The sequence below is a fragment of the Archocentrus centrarchus genome, chromosome 15 (genome assembly GCF_007364275.1).
Source record: "Archocentrus centrarchus isolate MPI-CPG fArcCen1 chromosome 15, fArcCen1, whole genome shotgun sequence".
Taxonomy (NCBI): Eukaryota; Metazoa; Chordata; class Actinopteri; order Cichliformes; family Cichlidae; genus Archocentrus; species Archocentrus centrarchus.
Window position 1 is genome coordinate 13,589,532 of NC_044360.1, and position 21,347 is coordinate 13,610,878.

At 38.6% G+C, this 21,347-nt stretch overlaps 1 protein-coding gene across 1 annotated transcript in view; it reads right to left on the reverse strand.

Annotated features, from left to right (window-relative positions):
* insyn2ab (inhibitory synaptic factor 2Ab) overlaps positions 1 to 19,220 on the reverse strand; it is a 28,235-nt gene extending 9,015 nt beyond the window's left edge. Inside the window, exons 1-4 of the mRNA XM_030748250.1 lie at positions 19,170 to 19,220; positions 18,803 to 18,965; positions 11,401 to 12,550; positions 7,089 to 7,160 (exon numbers count right to left, since the gene is read on the reverse strand). Of these exons, the coding sequence (XP_030604110.1) occupies positions 7,089 to 7,160; positions 11,401 to 12,545 (1,217 nt within the window). The 5' untranslated portion in view covers positions 12,546 to 12,550; positions 18,803 to 18,965; positions 19,170 to 19,220. The remainder of the gene's footprint in view (positions 1 to 7,088; positions 7,161 to 11,400; positions 12,551 to 18,802; positions 18,966 to 19,169) is intronic.
* Positions 19,221 to 21,347: the final 2,127 nt, after the last annotated feature.

Below are 21,347 nucleotides of genomic sequence, written 5' to 3' on the forward strand. Positions count from 1 at the left end.
AGAGCTCTGTTGAGTCGAGTATTGCGTTAACCTTAACTAGTAATGACTTCATGAATTTCCTCACAAATTATCTTTTAACCATTAACAGAGATAACAGAGAAAAAAATATTCATAACCATCTCACAGATGTATCATTATGTACAGCTACTTACAGTACTATTGATATTTATTTTGACTCTTTCTCTCCAATTGATCTTTCTGCATTAACTTCAATTGTTACTTCCTCCGGGCCATCAACATGTCTATTAGACTATTCTAAAAGGCTGCTCAAAGAAGTCCTACCATTAATTAATGCTTCAATCTTAAATATGATCAATCTATCTCTAGTATTGGCCTGCGTACCACAGGCCTTTAAGTTGGCAGTAATTAAACCATTACTTAAAAAGCCATCACTTGACCCAGCTGTCTTAACTAATTATGGTCCAAGCTCCAACCTTCCTTTTATCTCAAAAGTTCTTGAAAGAGTAACTCGAAAACAGCTAACGATCATCTCCACAGGAACGGTTTATTTGAAGAGATTCAGTCAGGTTTCAGAATTCATCACAGTACAGAAACAGCATTAGTGAAGTGGACTCATCTCTGTGCTTGTCCCGCTAGACCTCAATGAAGCGTTTGATACTGGTGATCATAATATTTTATTATCAGAGATAATAAAATGTTGGCGTACATGGCGTTCCACAGGATTCGTGCTAGGACCAATTCTATTTGCATTATACATGCTTCCCTTAGGCAGTATTATTAGAAGGCATAGCATACATTTCATTGCTATGCAGATGATACCCAGCTTTATCTATCCATGAAGATGACACAAGCCAGTTAGTTAAACTGCTGGAATGTCTTAAAGATGTAAAAACCTGGATGACCTCTAATTTCCTGCTTCTAAATTCACATAAAACTGAGATTATTGTACTCGGCCACACAAACCAGATACTTACTCTGGATGGCATTACCTTGACCTCCAGTAACACTGTGAGGAATCTTGGAGTCATTGTTGACCTAGATATATCCTTCAATGCACATATCAAACAAATATGTAGGACTACTTCCTTGCATTTGTGCAAGATCTCTAAAATTAGAAACATTCTGTCGATGAAAAACTAGTTCATGCATATATTACTTCTAGGCTTGGCTATTGTAATTCATTACTATCAGGGTGTCCTAAAAACTCCCTGAAAAGCCTTATGTTGATCCAAAATGTTGCGAGAGTACTGACGGGGACTAGAAAGCGTGAGTATATTTTTCCCATATTGGTCTCTGGAGCTTGAAAAAAGCAACTGGACTTCTTCACGTTTCTTGAAGACATTTCACCTCTCATCCAAAAGGCTTCTTCAGTTCTCAAACCAAAAGATGGAGAGACCCAGATATTTAAGCCCCAGTGGGCCTTGTCTCCTGCTGATGGTTGTGTCCCACTATTGTTCATGTGTATAATTACATGTGCCAAGGTGTATAAGAAGGCATGGTTTACAACAATCAGTGGCTTTGGGTGAAACAAATGTGGGATTTCGCCTCACTCTGTCAAGTGACCAATGGAAGTAACTTAAAAAAGGTGTGAGTGGGGATTGAGGTGCCTGGGATGGGAGCTCAGGACTGCATTGTAGATAGGGGACAGTTTTTATCATAATCCATCACCTTTGTTCAGTGATGGCCATTCACAGTGGACTTCTCTTTCAAACCATCTGTTTTCCCAGTCCAAAATGCCACATTCTGTCAAGTGACCTATTAAGACAAAAGCACGGATGTGCCATGGGCCTAAATATTGATGTTTACCAGAAGCCCACACACACAGATAAGTACCTACTCTTTGACTCCCACCTCCCACTGGAACACAAACTTGGGGTGATCAGGACTCTGCAACGCTGGGTGGAAAACATCCCCTCTAAGGCAGAAGGGAAACAAAAGGAACACAATCAAATCAGCAAAGACGCACAGGGAGGAAGGTCAGACGCCAACTAGGGAGAATAAGAATGACAAGCGGAACAACATTGTGATCCCGTATGTAAGAGAGGCTTGCAAGAGAAACTCAGAAGAATTTCCTCCAAGCATGAAATCCCGGTATACTTCAAACCTAGTCACACTCTAAAGCAAAAACTGGTCCATCCAAAGGACAAAACTCCCAAACACAAGATAAGCAACGTAGTGTATGCTGTCCAGTGCAGTGAAGAGTGCTCGTAACTCTACACTGGAAAAACCAAACAGCCTCTTCACAAACGCATGGCACAACATAGAAGAGTCACCTTGACAGGACAGCTGTACATCTGCACTTGGCATGCTCTTTCGAGCATGCCAATGTCCACATTTTAGACTGGGAAGACAGATGGTTTGAAAGAGGAATTAAAGAAGCCATCTATGTCCACTGTGAACAACCATCACTGAACAGAGGAGGTGGACTACATCACCAACTTTTCCCAGTCTGAGCCCTGAGCTTGGATTCAGTGACAGACACCCTCTCTACTTTTACGAACAGGCTTGTAACTTTCCTTTTTGATCAAACTTATACTGTAGGGCTGGATCAGGTGACCCTGAACCCTTCCTTAGTTATGCTGCAATAGCCTTGGCTGCTGGGGGGCTTCCCATGATGCACTGTTTATTCTTCACACACACTCTTTTCACTCTCTATGTGTTTATACACCACTGCATTTAATCATTAGTTATTATTAATCTCTGGCTCTCTTCCACAGTATGTCTTTTGTCCTGTCTCCCTCCCCTCACTCCCAACCGGTTGTGGCAGATGGCTGCCCCTCCCTGAGCCTGGTTCTGCTGGAGGTTTTTTCCTGTTAAAAGGGAGATTTTCCTTTCCATATAGGGGTTGTTTAGTGGTTGGGGTTTTCACTGTATTATTGTAGGGTCTTTACCTTACAATATAAAGCACCTCGAGGCAACCGTTGTTGTGTTTTGGCTCTATATAAATAAAAATTAATTAAATTGAATGATACATGAAAAATAAATAATAATAGATATTTTTATCTAAATATCTGCTCCAATCAAATGGTAGCAACTCAATGCATTTAAGCATGCAGATATGATCAAGGTGACCTGCTGAAATTCAAACCAAATTTCCTTGCCTTGTATCAATACTTTAGAAGGGTGTTGGTGGTGTAATGGCGTGGGGGTATTTTCATGACACACTGTGGGCCCGTTTGTACCAGCTGAGCATCGTTTAACCACCACAGCCTACCTGAGTATTGTTGTTGGCCATGCCCACCCCTTCATGACCACATTGTACCATCTTCTGATGGCTGCTGCCAACAGGATAACGCAACATGTCACAAAGCTCAAAACATTTCCAACTGGTCTCTTGAATATGACAATGAGTTCACTATACTATACTCTGCAGTCACCAGATCTCAATCACTTTTTGGGTTGTGGTAGAACAGGAGATTTTTCATCTCACACATTTAGCTGAAAAAATGTGCAGCAACTTTGTGATATCATGTCAATATAGACCAAAATCTGTGAGGAATGTTTCCATCACCTTGTTGAATCTATGCCACAAAGAATTAAGGCAGTTCTGAAGGCAAAAGGGGTCCAAATTGGTACTGAAAGTGTAACGAATAAAGGGTCCGGTGAGTGTTATACCTAGAAAAATGAATAAATGATGTGTAAAAAGTGTTTCTTTGTCACAGTTTACATCTTGAATGAGTCCTTCCATGTGTTCTTTATCATATTATAACTTCCATGATATCTTAGAAATCATTAAATTCATGGACTTTCCTATAGTCATAATTATCTATTAATGGAATAATAACTAGAAATGACTGGACTATACTACTTTTTGTAAACCTCTCATAAACAGAGGATGTTTAATTATTTAGCATTTATTGTTGTTTCCCCTACTTTTCATGTAGGATTTATAAAGTGAAGCCTAACTCATTGAGGCAAGTCTCATGCTCCCACTGTCTGCTATTTTGACCACTTCACCACTCCAGTATCTACCTATAGGCTCCGGAGGCATGTTTACTTATAACTCCCAAGTCTGAATGTGTATTTGTTGGGAGAAACAAACTTGAATCTTACATGCCAAACTCTGTTTTCACCACTTCATTTTAAATGTAAGCTGTCTTAGCAAAATTTAGAATTACTCTGAAACTCATTACTGTAACTGCAGGGCACAGGTGTATATGTTACTTTGTTGTAACCTGTAATTGTTGAACAAAGAATAGAAAAAAAAAGTATGCTAGTATTACATAAGTGCAAAAGAGGGACAAGTGCAAATAAATAAAAGAATGCTTTTCACAAGTGCAATGTGAAATAATGACTATGGCATTCATTTAGTGATAAAAGGAGACATACACTTAGAAATATAAATTGTTATCAAAGAACAACCAATTCTTAGCTGGAGAGATAACATTGAAAAAAATCAGAAGCAAAACTGAAAACAGTTACTTTGTTTTGGCCTGACAATAGACATTTTTTGTTTTACTTGAACTAAATGATGACTGGACAGTGTGGTGGCTGTAGAATAATGACATCATTGGTGTTTAGATTCTGTCCAGCCTTATTTTTACTATGTAATCCTGTCAGCCACTGGACACAAAATCCAGGCTTAATTTCATAATGAAAACAATAGGAGGATAGCACTTTTGTTTCCCCTGGTACCTAGATTTCCTGAAGATTTCCAGAAAGTGGAACACCAGGAATAACTGAGAAGAGCCCTCACAAAGGAGGAGAACGATAGAACGAGAAAATGAAACAAGAGTGAGCTCAAGGGTTTGGCAGGGTTTAATAGTTTTAGTAGAAATACAGTTGCTTGCATTTCTACTAGATCAGTAAATGACAAAATCTTCCTACTTATTAGCCTAATAAAACTGTTTTAAAAATGCAAAGTGATCCAGACTTTCTCATGTTTACTGAATTTTTTTTTTGAGGTTGTTTACTTCCCTCTTTTGCAGAAAGATGACTCAGTTCTTTTCTCGTCTCCCATTTTCTAGCTCAGTGAAGTGCTTTAGACTAAGAAAGGGGTTTGAATTTGAGCGGAAAGAGGAAGAGGGCAGTGAAGTGTTTGGGGAAACACAACCATTCTTCTCTTACCAACTAGTTTGGCCTTTTTTAATTTGATTTAAAGTCGAACAGGTTCCTCCTAGATTATTTTCCAAGAAACTCATCTGTTTAAAAACTGCAAAAACTTAGCATTCCATGCACAATGCCTTCCGAGATAGGTAGGTGAATTTGAAGGATCCCTTCAGGTCAGATACCTTAAAGATAACCATAAAATTCTGACTGCTGACACCTACCAATTTCCCAGACATGAGAATTGAATTCAGGTCTAATAATCTGCTGAGAAATGGGGTCTGTTTTTTCTTGAAGGACAGCTCAAAGCTCTTCTTTGGGTGTTGGCTGCCTTTAATTCTGTTCTCTGTCACATCCCTGTGATCCCACACTGCTTCAGTAATGTTGAGGTCTGGGGAGGCCAATCCATAACTGATAGTGTTCCATTGTGTGTTTTTGTATCCAGGTATGCTTTTACTGCGTTGACAGCGTGTTTGGGATCACTGTCATTCAGAAAATGAAGCCATTGCCAATCACATGCTTTCCAGCATATATATATATATATATATATATATATATATATATATATATATATATATATATATATATATATATATATATATATATATATATATATATATATATATATAAAATCATTTTCTTTTTTAAAAATCCTAAGCTATACAGTGCAGCACTGGGATCTCCAAAATATGAATGTGGAAATGTTTACTGCATCAACTAACACTAGATACATTTTTAAGTATGTGCAAACTGGTGAATGTGACACTGCTGAATGCCAATCCAGACCTAATGTGTTTGTTTAAGTGGACCTTGCGATTGAGTGATTTTTCATCTCGTAGTAGCCTACATGTAACAGAACTCCTATTTGAAAGTTCAACTGTGTTTTCACCACAATCTGGGTCAGCTTGACACAATGCAGTCATCAAGGGAACAGAGAGAGGAGACTTTTTTTTGTAGAAAACATTACATGAGGGGAAAATTCTGTCCAGGGCAGTGTTGTTTTCTTTGTCTTTGGAGTCAAATATTCACAGTGACCAATGTAGTTTCAAATATGGTGTTGGAAGTAGCAGGAACATATTCAAAATAATTCAAAAGATCAGTGGAGAAAAATATGGGCTGCCATCATTATCTTATCTAGGGACCCTATTGTCTAAAAGGGGAAGCATGAAGCAGAAGTTGGAAAGAACATTTCCATACGGCAACAAACTTTTATATTCACAAAGAAGACAAAGTTTAAATCCATAAAATTGTGGTTTTGTTTTTTAAGCTTCTTTGACTCGTGCCTATGTTGAAACAACTGAGAGGTCCCACTGTACAAAGTGTATTTTTGGGGAGATGAGAGTATTTTCCAAACAGTTTCATGTTTCACCATTTTGGAGAACAAGGTAACAGTGGGGTGTAAGCAGTAGCTGCTTTTAGATAGAGGTGACAAATGACACAAGTCTACAGCTTGAGTGGATTTTCCTCCTGTTTCTGAGCCATTTTTTATACTCAGAATGTATCAGAATACATACACTTGATAAAAATTGTGTTTTGACAAATACACGATGTCTTTCTTTTGGACTTTGAAGTTTCAAAGTATGTGAAATGTTTTATGGTGCGAGGTTAAATTTTAGGGCCTCACATACTCTGTGATGGGATCACAGCATTTTCTACTTTATTTAACTCGTTTCCCACTGTTGTGTATTGTCACTTATTCTGTCACAGACTCGTATATTTCCCAGAAACCTTTGCAAAAAATATTAGAGCCATTGTTTTTTTGTCATCCATTGTAATAAAACAATCCAACACCCAATACACAGCAGTCAGTGTTATTATTTCTTTCATAATCTTGATGTGTATTTTATGATTCCTCTCTTCTGAATTCCATTTAATATCACACCCAAAAGATTTGACTTTAACATTTTTAGTATTCTGTGGATTTCCTGCCTCAGTCAGACCACTCTATATGTAATGTTCTACACATAGTTTGTTTACTTTTTCATTTTCTGGACACAAAAGTATGACTGCACTAGATGAGCCTCACAAAGAACACTTTCAAATTAATTCAGTGTATTACACACACAGTGCAACAAGCCCACCTGTAAATGATGCAGGCGCTGTTTCGACAAGTGTCACAATTTGCTGTGTCTTGTCCTGTTCGGTAGGAGAGCCTGTGAAGGGAGAGATGGAAAGATATACATGAGCTCCAGTGACAGGCTTTGCCTTTATATTTCAACACCTGTGGGTATCAGCTATCAGACAGATTTGCTCAGGTTTGTTCTCACTCAGGGTTGCTCTTTGCTAACAGTTGAAAATGCAGCAGGGATTTTGATCCTGCAGTTCTATCAGATTTGGTTAATCAAGCGTGTAGACTTGCTGATTTAACATAATAGGATTACCTTGCTTTGCCATGACATACTTTGAATTGTCCGTGTCTCTATTCTATAGGCAACAGGAAGAAACAACTAAACGCTGCACGACTCCTGTGGAATAAAAAAATCAATATCTTTACATTATGTGCTACATAGTACATCTTTCTCATAAAGGTCAATTTGTTACAGATACACCTTTTTGAAATGCAATCAACAGCATTGTATCTGTTCTGTTTATGGCTGAGGTGTACTGCCCCCAGGCTCTGTAGTCTGTGTAAGTGTTGTAATTTTTATGTTGGAAGCCCTCTGCAAAGCACCAGCTGCAAGCCAGGTGGCACATAAGGCGTATACAGAATGTGCACATGTTAAAGAGGATGCATTAAATATCCAATGACTTTTGCTAGTCTGGCACACTTTGGCTTTCATTAATTCCTATTTCATCATCTGAGGTTAGATAAGCATGCATTTTGCTATTTGCACAGTATGTCAGTGATATGTATGCAGTGTTAGACTGTGCTGGTATGGGAATGATAGGATATTCTGTGTAAGAGCCACACATATAATTGCTTGCTGTCACTGTAGCCCTTTAGCCCTGATGGATGACATGTGGAGGAGCTGCACCTCAAATGTTCACCGTGACATGAGAGGTGACCTCATTGGGGGAGACAGAACGGCTTCTTCATGGATCGAAAATGCTGATGGAAGCTCAAGGTCATTGAGTTCATCCACTCTGCCCTGTTCTCAAATAAAGTCTCTTCGAACAGCTGTGAGGAAGGGCAGTAACTGACTGCACAGAAATGGCCTACTCTGGTGCTACGCTGCTGCCTAGGTTTCCATGTACTTCCTTATCATTTAAAGAGCTTTACTTTAATAATCAACGTGTATTAATCTAAATTTACAGTCACGGCATGTACTCAGCACAATACCCTTTTTTTTGTATTCAGGGTATAATGTTCACACTGCACTGTAGTGATACCGTATTAAAGCACAACGACACAGAAAATATCTTCATAGATTTTTTATGAAAAAAAAAAAAAAACAGCAAAAAAAAAAAAAAGCCTGCACCTTTGAAAGTTGTTCTCTAAGCTGACTGCTTGTTGGCACCGATTCACTGCTGTGTTGTTTGCCCACGTCAGCTGTCCTGGGATATGTCCTGGCCTCATCATTCTAGTTTCACTGTCTACACCCCCTGCCTACGTGCCTGCTGCTCTGCCTGCCTGAGAAATACATAACATGTGAACAGAAGCTACACTAGGTCATGCCACCATGTTTCAAGTGGCACTTTTTATATACAGTGCTATTCTGTCTTTTACACACATCTTGTGTGGAGGGTAAATGAAAGCATTTTGTGAACAGAGCTGGGGAAGTAACTTTCACAACTGTATAAAGTCAGATATGTGGAAAAATATAACAGTGAGATTAGTATTGTATGGCATTGTATGGCATTATGTAAATCTCTGCTTTATCATCTACTTTGGCATATAAACACTGGTTTAAATAAAGCTCAAAATATAACTGTAATTTTTTTTAATTTATTGAATTCAATGTGTTTAACAATAAGCATCACATGTCACTGACGTACTTGAGGTTAAGGTTTGGGAAACCATAAGAGAAGTGAAACATGTGGTATTGGTGGGACTTCCTCTTCACAGACAATCATTCAAAAGTATCTAAAATATTTGTGATATCAAAATTATAAAGATGTGAAACAGTTGATGAGGAAATGCATTAATCAAAGCTGCTGGTGTACTTTTTGCAATTTTCTAAAAATTTTTTTTGAATTATCTTATGGAACACATGAGGTAAAGAAAGTAAAATCCCCTGAAAGAACTCTTTTGCCATTTCAAAAATACTTTGCTTTTCCTGGAAGAGTAGATTACTTCTTATACCTTTTGTCAATACACCTTGCTAAAAGTATAAATGGCATATGTGGCTAAATAAAGAGTGGTCATTATGTACTGATTGCTGGTTTAAAAAAAAAAGAGAAACTTTAAGTTGCTTTTTGGTTTAAGGAAGCCTATCTGACACAAGCAGCACCAAAAAAGGATAATAGTTTTTGGGAACATCCTTTAGGAGGCAGGTTTTTGTGTACTGTAACTGCACTTCTCTAAAAACACTCAAACACAATGCTGGAGCAAAACAGTGGAATCACTACAGCATGTGCAGTTTTGTGGAGATGAAAGGCAAAGTGTTATGAGGCTGTACTAATTGGGCCTTTAAAACCAAGCTCCTCAGAGTCACACCAGGGTGCCTTGTTCACCACTGGATGTGGATGAGAATTAAATACAATTTGCTTTGTGTTGCTATGGGTTTAGTGATAGAGTACAGATTTTTTACAACTGTGCTGCTGTGAAAGTGACTGCAGACATGACTTGAGGAACTTTGTTAATGTGTATTCTTCTTCAGTGGTATGTCTGCTCAAATATGATAGACTTACCGGTGGCACAACAACTCGGTTGATGGAAATTCAGAGATTTATAACTGTCTGTGGATGAACTGAGAAAACAGTGGGTCATTCCATCTCAAATCATCATAGACCCTCTGCTTGATCATTTCCGGTTTGCCTCAAAATTTTATGGCATGTTGCTGTGAAATTTTAGCTTCATATATCAAATACTTTTGAAGATATAATTTGGAAAATGGTCTAATGATCCACTTCCAGCATGTTTTTTTGTTTTTTTTGTACTTTGGAATTTGAGCTGGTTGAGCAGAAAATGTTCCAAAAATATGATGATTTGAGATAAACTTACCCAGTGTTCAGACCGCACCGATGACATTGCCATTAAGCACAGCTGAACTTTCTGTTTAATGCCAGAGGTCAAATTTTTGCACACTCAAGTGTTGTGCAAGTTCACACTTCGGAATAACTAAGGGCAAATTCCCTAAAAACACACCAGCTTATGTTTAAGTTTTTCTTTCCTTTTTTACTTTTAAAGCATTCTGAGCTATATTGTACTGGAAACTTATCTATGCAGCCCCCAATCATTGCCAGTTCCCACAATAAATTAATTACTGCATGCTACAATAGAACTGAAATATGACTTTAAAATACAAAAAAAAAAAAAAAAAATCACACTGCACAGTATAGTCATGCACAACACTGAGAATTCATAAACTAAACTTACTAAACTAAGAAGGGAACAAGATTTCTGCCAATCATCAAGGTGCAAACACTGTCAGTAACTCTTACACTGTGTCTTTAACTGATTACTTCCACACTTGCATATTTTTGAAGAAAATGTGCATTCACATTGACAAGTATTTCTGGATGTGATGCACCAAGGCACTGGGTGACATACTCATAATGGTCAAGAAAAGGAAGTGTGGAACACTGTACCCTCAATGGTTGTGATCTTGGCTACACAGGAAAAAGTTGTGACAACCAAACAAATTTCAGAAGGTAAAATTAGACAGGCTCATCAGCGCCAGTGGTGATGCCAGTGGTATAGTTACATGTATTCTGATATTTGGTGTTCCTGCCATGTTGAGTCATCTTCACAGTAGAAGGACTTTGTATTATGTGTGATCAATGGTGATCAAATTCTAAGTGTTCACAAAATAGCACTAATATGTTGTAATCGATGTTTCTGGTAAGTGCATAATTTTCCATGTTCGATTTGAGATAACACCCTGTTAAAATGCACTACACTACACAAGTAAGTACATAGTGTACACATGGAAATGTACTAATGGAGGCATACAAATTGTAATAGTTTAATTCATTATTAAAGGATAATTATTGTGTCTCAAAACATTTTTGTATTTGAGACCATTATTTTTGATAACGCTGGTTATGGAAGTTAATTGCTGAAATCTGGATCACAGTGATATTGCTAAAATGAAATCTGATGAGGTGAGAAACACAGATCACATTTTTAAAATAAACCTCTATGCACAATGTTCCTCTTAAATGGGGGATCATTACTAACATTTCTGATTGCCATGCTTTAGGACCAAATAGAGCAGCTGAAATAACATCTAAACTGTGGACTTTTTAAACATGTGACAATGTATGCGCCGTGAATCTTACTCTACTCACCCCTCTCTCTGTGCTTCACCTTTCTCCAGCTCCTGAATAACTCCGAGAAGGACCTTGATGGTCTCCTGGCTTGAGCTGATGAGACTTTCCATGGCCTGCAGCTGTGCTTTGATATCCTTGTCTCCAGATAAGGTTATTATCTGCTGGCTGCTCCCCATGCCTAGGGCTCCTGTGGCTCTTGGAGGAAAGCCCTCATCACCCCCATGTGTTCGCTGGAGTTTAGAGGAGGCTGACACATGCCTTGTCCGACACTGCCCTTGTGACTGTAAAGAACATTTGGCACTATGGGGAAGTGTCTGTGACTGCTGTTCATTTAGCTGTGTATCCTTTTTCCGTTTACAGCTCACAGAGGGGCTTCCTAAAGACTCTACCTGTGTCAAAGAATTCCAGGCAACAGGGCCTGCGCCCTTTGGCTTGTCCTGTGAAAAGTCAGCTAGCTGGCGCTTTGAGGAAGTGCCAGCATCCATGTCTTCTTTGGGTAATCCTTTGTGTTTGGTCCTTGTCCCACAAACCTTGTATTCTGGTTCACTTTTGGACGGTGAGCTGGTTGGATGACCCTCTTCAGAGAAATGTGAGGGTCCATCCACACAGTTGGCACTGGAAAGCAAATCCTCTGTATCACTGCTGTCATCAGTGTGGTGAAGCAGTGCTTTTGTCTGCCCCACAATCTTACCCTTGTACTTAGAGGACTCCCCAGTAGGTTGCTCATCATCTCCTACTGTTTTTATGTCACTCAAAAATCCATTGTTTTGTCCTCTGTAGTCTTCCACCAAAGCAGCATGTTTAAAGGTGTGTCCTTTTTTCCTTTCAAAAGGGAAAGTCTTGTATCGTTTTGTAAGATCTGGTGAAGTCTGGACACCAGTGCTCTTGGTCACATTTGGAATAGATCGCCGGGCAGGCATGGTCATGTACTTTCTGTGGGTTACTTTACAGGAAATGGACCTGGAGCGTCTTGCACGGTGCTCGTTCTGAGCTTCACAGATATCCTTAAAACGCACTTGTAAAGCTTTGTTTCTCTTCTTCACCTGCTGTTTGCCAGATTCGGAGCCGGACTGCGCGTCAATGCTGTGTGAGGGAACTGTTTCTGAATCGGATTCATCTGAATTTGAGAGAACAACACATTTGGTGTCCTCTTTGCTCACCATATTTCCTGAAACATTGAAAACAGAAAAAAAGAGAGTGTGTGTTAATCTGTTAACTAGTGGAGATGATTTTTCACCTGTGGTCACTCTGGTAAGAAACATCGTACTTATCAATAAACATGGTGGAATTCTGCTAACATAATCACAAAGATGATCATATTCCATCTATAACTGATCACTCAAAAAAGTTTCTAACAATTGTGCATTCCCATTTAATTTTTGTTCTTTAAATAACATCTTTAATGTTGTGTTTCTAAATACTAAACTGCTGTTGGAGAAGAGGGCAGGCTGGAAATGCTGATCCTAAAACTGATCCAGAATCTTAAATTCATTCAAGGTACTGTACAAAATAACATTTACTTTGCACATGCCATTAAGTTGTGCATGCACCACAGCTAAAATGCCATTAAACTCTCTTTCTGTTGTGCTAATGTTTCTGAATCACACCTCATACTAACACTTGCAGCCATGACAGTAGCATTTCATAAGCACGGTCCCCTGCCAACTGTTTGATGATTTGCTTCAAGAGACCTTTTTGGAATAATAATTGTGTTCACACTGCTCTCCTTGTTGCTTCTGCCATCATTCAATACTCTGTTTATTGACTCTTCATTATATCAGTTGTCAGCCTAAATATACACCTCAAGCTAAAAGCACAGTTTTTCTGTTATCTCGAGATGTTATCGCAGTTTAGATGTCCCTCCACTGCTTTAGATTAGTTATAAAAATGTCTCGTAGTTAGGCTAACATGTAAGCTACAAAGTAAATTTTAAGTAAGTTGTTAGTGTGTTTAGGAGTTGTTTGCTTCATATCAGGATTAGCTCATAGAAACAGGCTGCTTTCTGTTACTGCTCTACCATAGATTCACTTAGGAATGATAACTTTGAATTGCTGTTCTTGTTTTATCTTTTGGCTTTTGCTTTACCAATGCATGATTCCACTTTTGTATGTCACTGATTTGTGTAGCAGTGAAATAGAAATACTCATATATGGAATGTTTTAAGTGAAATTTGCTGTTAGATTCTTGGAAAAGTATTTCAAATGAATGTAAATATGACACATTGAGATACTCACATTTTTTTTTTTTGCACATAAAATTATCATATTCATATTCCTACTGGGGAGGCATTCCAATTCAAACAAATAGGCCTATGTGACAGCTTGTTTTACAGTTCTTCATATCATAATTACATCTAAACTGCTGTTCTCTGGTTTGCACCAGTACACTCTGTCACACACATTGCCAGCCTTATGCTTACCGCGTATCCATGCACCTCCTCTTCCTGCTATCCATGCTTTATAGCATTTCATACAACATATCATTGTTAGCCGCTGTTTTTAGGTTGCTTGATAACATTCTCCCCACAATGGTTGGAGAAGTTTTGTTAAGGAAGGGCCACAGAGTGGTTGGTGCTTAGCCCAGGGCTTATGTATTCCTCTTGTGGTCTGAGGTTGATACCAGGAGCAATGGTGACACAGCAGCTGTGGCCCACACATATTAAACTCTGCAATAATAGCTGGCGTTAGGCTCCTCCACCTGTATCCACCTGCAGGCTCTGAGTCTAAACTCTGTAGGGAGAAATTTATTATCATCACTCCCCAGTTTCTGCTGTGCCGAGTGGAGTGACAAGGTCAGAGCCTAGAGAGCAAATATAAATTGTACATGCTCTGTGATCATATCAGAAATCTGTTCCACGTGAGTTGTCTGTGTGAACTGACCTTAAACTTTTAATGTTTACAGATAGCTGTTCATCACAAGTTTAAAAACACAGTTTTGGGAAGTTATTTGCAAATAATCCATAAATATTAGATAAATGCACAAATGGCTTGATATTACTTGAGCATAACTAATGAAAAGCATCTAATCATGTTGAGGAATAGTGTTTAAGTCTTCAAGTGCTCTGCTGCAGCACAGTTTAGGGTGTTATAATCCATATTTGCCAACAGCTGTGTTAGTATATTGGTTATATTGCATAGCTCTGTGCAACGGTTTAATGATCTAAACTGGAATTATTGGTTACCAGCATTCAGTCTTCAGTTCCTCAGTAAGGTTTTAACTTCTTGTATCTGCATATGTCAGCATAATAAGCAACAATCAAAGTGCTTAATTCATAAGATGCATCTCATCTACCTGCTGTCTCACACACACACACACACATATATATATATATATATTTATATATATATATATATAAAATATATATTTATATATATTATATATATATATATATATTTATATATATAAATAACACATGAATAATAAAAAAAACTATGGTAAATACTTCTCTCTTACTGCCATTCTCCATGTAGATTTTCAAATCAAAGACCAATATGATCAAATAAAAAAATACATTTTCTGACTCATCTTCGATGAAACACATTTCACATCTAGTACATGAAATATATCAAGCAGCACAAGGAAATGAAATGATGTCTGATATGGTTGAAAGGAAACATCAGAATGAGCTGGTTAATCATTTTTATATGACAAGACAGCACGCGATAAATAAACTCCAATGAATCATTTATTACCACACAAAAGCCAGCTATTCATGGTGTTGCAGCTTCTCGGAAAGTAATCATGTTTTATCATTCAGCGACATTGTAAATCTATCAATGTGATTGTTCTGGTGGGGAAATTTATACTGAAGAGACATTTCCTTACTGTCAGTTTCACCACTCCCAAGAAATTTGTAAAACAAAAAGCATGGGTAGATTGGATTAATGTTAATTTCTCATTCGCAGTTGATCTACAACTACAGTTCATGTGGAGTTATAGTGATATGATGACAAAAAAAAAAACAATTACAAAAGATTGTAATATGACTAGCATGCACACTTTCTAATGATGGGAGGATTTTTCCATGTAACTGGGGTTTGTTTGCATATACATGGGCACTTGTATACTGTATATACAGTACATCTGTTTCTGTATGTCTGTGTGTGTTTGTGTGTGTGTGCTCGCTTCCTCTTATCCACTTGTCTGAGAGTGGCAGAAAGAGAGACAGAAAGTGTGTGAGTATTAGTGTCTTTTGGCCTTGTTGTCACCTTTCAAAGAGAGGCCTTTGCCAGAATCTTAAGAGGTGCATACACAAAGATGCACACCAAAGCAGAGAGAGACTGATAAGGCAAAGCATGAGAGTTTATTTCTTGGGATTCCCGCCATGTGCTTCACCTTGCAGACGGTCCACTTTAACCTAACCCTCAGCTCTAACTGTTGGTGAAATGGAATATATTTAGAGGACACTATGTTTCATCTCGCTTCCTATCAATGCTAGAAAACAATGCATGCCAACAGCTCTTAGTGTCACTTCAGTCACTGCAACGCTTTCAGTGCCAAATGAGAAAAAAGGCAAATAAAAAAAGAAAACAAGCAACTAGCTCAGTGTCATTGCACAAAAACAATAGGGTATGCTGTGTCATGAATTTACGCATAGTTGTTTTGGAATATGGAGCAGATGAATTTTATTGTGGGCTGGTATTTGTTCTGAAACACAGCTTAGTATGCACTTTGACTCAAGCGCAAGATGTTTGTCAGAAGCATTTCCACGGGAAAAAAAAGCATTTGTTCAAAGCTGATTCACATGGGATCATGCTATTTCACACTCAGAAATACCAATCTCACAGCACTGAAAAGGTAATCACATCCGCAGGAAGTCTCTTCTAAGTGCACACAATTTCTTATGCAGTCATGTATGGCATGCTAAGGAGCTAAATGGTAATTCACATAAAGGGAATCTAGAAAAGCTCTTCAATGACTTATTATTGTTGGAAGTCAGATACACAGAGTGAGAGCGAGACGAAAGCCCTGCTGAGAGAGAGACTGTTGTGACACATGGATATATTCAAACAGCTGAAAGAGAATCTCCTTTTCCTTGCCGTCTTCTTTCTCGTCCTCCTCAAAGCAAGCTATCTCTGCTAATGACCTGAGGTCCTTCCCTGATTTGGCCTCAGCTATCCAAAGGATTATGAATAATGCATTGACTCTAAAATTGCAAAAGTAATCCTCTGAAATCTCCTTATGTACCCTGGCAGACCATGTTGTCTGTTCCAATTGCCCTTCAGTTCTTCAAACTAAAATGCTGCATGTATGAAAAAAATTAAATTAAATTAAAAAAAAACACCTTTAGCTACACTAACATGATTGATTATTATGACTACAATGTGGCAGAAACATGACTGTTTATGAAGAATGTTGATGGGCGTTTGGCTCCATTCTCCATGCAATACTAGGCCTGCAACACTGCTGACTCATGATTTACGCCCCATTGCAAAGCAGAGAGAAAGATACGGCTTTGCTCAGATCGCCTTACATCCTTGTCAGCTCGCATCAACACAATAATTACTGAAGTGCATCTGTGGGATATTTACATATGAGAACACTGTCTAGCCACTTTCATTAATGGTTGAGTAACTATTGTGGCCTCCCACTCTTCAAATATGAATTTACTGAACGCAACATAAACAGTGAACATTCTTTGATGCTATGGCTCGTGATTTTAGTAATGAGTGTTAAAACACTGGAGTACTGCAAAGTAAATCCCTTGTCTTCATTATAAGACAGGATTTTGCTGTGCTCATCATTCACTGTGCATTATACTGTATGCATCGTTACTGTGCAACGCATCCACTTTAAATAAGGAATTTTTACACGCTATTAGCATAAATTAAAGAGAATGACATTGCACCAACTTTGCCTTAATAAGCACAATGTAAAGGGCGAGATGTCACTTCACAGTATTTCCCTTTGTTTAGTCCTTGAGGCTGTGTACAGGTTTTGCCTTTACACAGTCCACGCTGCAGTAATGGTTTCTCAATAGTCCTCTTCTTCCAGCAACATTGTGAGCCACTTTGGTGCAGGATTTTTTATATAGTTTTGTCTTCAATTTTTGAAAGACATCCCAGCCAGTTTTGAGCGCATCATAGTCACCCAGACACACACCATCTTATTCCAGCTGCCGTCCAGCTCTCTGTATCTATACTGGCTGCAGGCTACACCTGTAAAAGTTTGCTTTATGACTTTATTGGCTTCAAAAATTTATCACTGAGCAGCACTTTCTGTTATAGGGGAATAGCGGGAGGTTTTAAAAAGCTCCCATCTCTGTATCTCATGAAGGAGAGAACGGGCTGTGAAATGGATCCTTGGGAAGAGTAAGTTTGAAGAGGATGACATGAAGAAGGTCTTTTTTTTTTTTTTTTTGCAATCACACGCTCTACTGCCAGTGTGGGCTTCTTTTTGCATGAAAGGATCGAGAAGTCCATCTTTGCCTTTGACAGTTACAGCTATAGTGCATTTCCCTAATGAGTTCACTCATTGATAAGTGACTGGGCTTTGGGCATACGTGTTTACTCAGGTTAACCTGATGATTAACCCAGGTGTCATGTACAAGAACTTAACGTGAAAACGATGCCTCAATAGACAAGCTGCTTTTGTGCGGGGCACGTTAAAGCCGTGCCATATCTACGTTTCGTGTGAATTCTGGTAGTCAAGGAATGACGTGTAGAAAATAGAGGGACAGAGAGAGGGGTGGGGGGGCACTACGGCTGACACCAAATACAAGTGCAGCTCTGGATGTGATGCAGTACCCCAAGAGCCTCCGAGATCACACATGTCCTTAGTCATGATAAGGCTGAATCCACCTTTCATCAAATTCAGCCTTGAGGAGGACATCAGTCATCGCATATGAATTTCTTACATAGTTCGCACTACTTACAATAGGTGCTTTCTCATAAATGATCATCTTTCTGACAGGACAATATGCAATAGTCTTTACAATAGTCTATTAGTGAGCGCTCATCAACATTCTTCACTATCAAGCCCAGACAATTCCCAAGTCTCGATAATCAGCCTATGCCTCACTGGATAAATACTGCATGTCTGTCAGAGGCTGCAAAGATATGCATAATGATAAGTATATTAATCAAAGTCGAATTACATCACCATTCATCTTCATTTTCAGATGTGAAGGAAAAACCTTTGACGTGTTCTCCTGATTAGTCATAAAACCTTGAAATGCTTGCATGCAGAAATGCCCCCTCCCTAATTTATCCATATCTAATGCATGCAGGGACATACACATGCATGCAACACAAGGACTTTAACCATTTTTTATCAGAATACATGCATGCTTTTGATATCCATTTTGATGTAGTAAGATTTTAAAAAGGCAAAGCAAATGAATCACCCACTTTTATTCTAAACCCTGTAAATGTGTGTGCAACTCAAAAGAAAAGAAAAAAAAAAAAGAAGTAACTCTTACCTTGAGAAACAGATCAAAGGTGCAAAGGACAAGATAGCACAGATCTCCTGTAGATCCACTGCTCATCCATGTACTCAGTGGGTGCCAGGGTACTGTCCAGCCACTGGAGCAGCTCTCACAGGCTGCGGGAGTACTGAGAGAGAGGCAGCCGGTGCAGTGACAGCTGGAGTAGTTGTGGCACATCCGGCAAAGATTCAGGTTATAGGGATAGAAGAGGGAAAGAAGCAGACAGACATTGCCTCAAAACCTGATCGGGTCCTCACTGATACCCCCCTCTTGCCTTTTACACCGGTCTCTCCCCCTCTTCTCCCTCATACACCTCATTCAAGCATCACTGACACTCGTTCGCTCTTGTCCCTGCACTCACCGGGAACAGGCACTCACACACGCAGCGGAGATCTCCATCTCGCGGTGCTGCTGCTGCTGCTGCTGCTGCTGCAATCCCTGTGCATTCGTGATTGAGTGTATGTGTGTATGTGTGCGTAAGAAAGGCAGGGAGAGGGTGGGCTGGTGGGTGGATGGGTGGGTGGATATGGCAAAGGGAAGAAGGGGGAGGAGTGAGGGGTAGTACGCAAGCTGCTGGGGAAAGTCCAGAGTTGGTGAGCTGCATCATCAGCGAAGACCCCCTCAACTTGTCCTCCACAGGCTGGCTCTCTTGACACGGAGCTGTTATATAATCTGAAGGGCTTCTGCAGATGGCAGAGACGGGGAGCTGTGAAATAATAATGCATTGTGCTTTTAATTGGATGTCTCCTACCCCTGTTACTTTCATACATCTGACACATTGTTTATGAGAGGTGGTGAGTTGGGCTGAATCGAGCAAAGAAGTGGTTGTGTAGCTTCACAAAGGAGCGATAGGGGAGGCGAAAAGCCAACAGGGCAGCAGTGTTAATGAGAATCCGAGACAACACAGAAAATGAAATGACGAGAGGGAGTAATAGAGAGGCACAGGGAGAAAAATGCCGCACTGCCAAAAAAGGGAAATATTGATTTTGCAGACTTTTTAAATTTCTCACATTATTCTACATTTTTTCAAAAGTTAAGAGGGTTAATAATATATTGTGTGCTGTTATAACAGGGAAAAGACATAAATATGAAAATGGATTAAATGCTGTAAAAATAAGGTTTCTGCTTTTAAGGGGGTGGAAGATTACATCAAAGCTGTCCAAAATGATCAAAGCCAAAACACACAAAAAGAAAAAAAAAGAAAAATAAGTAAGAGGGAAATACTCCTCATATGTATGATCTTCTTATCATCAACTTGTTATGACTTATATACTTTTTAGTTTTTTCAGCATCCACGCTTTGCTTCATGTTAAGTTTTTTTAAAAACATCTAGTCAAATCCTGCAGAGATTGCACCAATTTTTATTTTCTGCCCTTTGTTTTTATTATTATTATTATTATTAGTAGTAGTAATATTAGTATTGTTGATGTTATTATTATTAGGAGTAAAATTAATATTATTGATGTTATTATTATTATGATTTTCAGTTTATGATTATACTACTTAGTTGACTGTTGTCCAGAGTAAATTAGTGTAATTAGAAGTTTTGCCAAAGTGCATAACAGAGATGAAATTGTAAAAGATCTATAACGCTTTGGCTGGTAAAAGAATATCAAACATTTAAGAGAGCAAAGATACCATTGAGAGAAAATCTGAAGTTGCTCATATTCGCCAAGCTTGTGCCAAGACAATTATTTCGGTATCTACGTACACTGGATGCCAACAGCTCTGTGCAAAAAAACAAACAAAAAACTTTTAGACTTTTTTTTCGGCATAATCAATTCTTATCTGTCAACAACAGTTTCAAGGAGGTGCTGGATTGTCTCGTATTCATTCTGCAGTCCGAATCATAGTCTCTTCATGGTATGTTCTCCTTCCCAACAGGGCAGATGCTTTGTAAGGACCCAGTGGCATCACAACTGCACTCCACATATTGTTTTGTAATGCTAGAGCAACCTAACAAAGACTCATCTGCAAATTCTCCATATTTCACTTTGAGCTGTGAACAAAAACTTGAATCTGTGAGGGGCTCCACTTCACATCTTATAACACTCTTGATTTGCTGGTTAACATGTGTTGGATACCAAATCAAACTTTCTAAATTCTTGTAAAACCCAGCAAGTCTGAAGAGTCTTGGTGGCTTGCAGGGACCAACTGCATATTAGACAGTGTTTTTTATGATAATAATTGTACGTATATATTTAATATAAAGATGAGAACTGAGATTCAGTCCTTTTTTTTTTGTCAAATTTAGAGTAAGTTCTATTATTTTTATTTGGTGCTGAAGGAGGATTAGCGTGCTGAAACTATGATGTCTTGAAGTGAATTTATTTTTTTTAAAAGCATAGCTTGTCATATCTGCTATGATTATTTCAGAGTTAAAGGTTGAAGTTGGGGAAGAGATGGCATAAGATGATTCTGACACTGGACAAAGGTTTAATCATTCTTAGCACATATAAGCAACTTGAATGTGAAGAGAAGAACAGATTTTTTTTCCAAGTTATTTTTTTCTTTTTAAAAGGCTGACACTGAGCAGTAG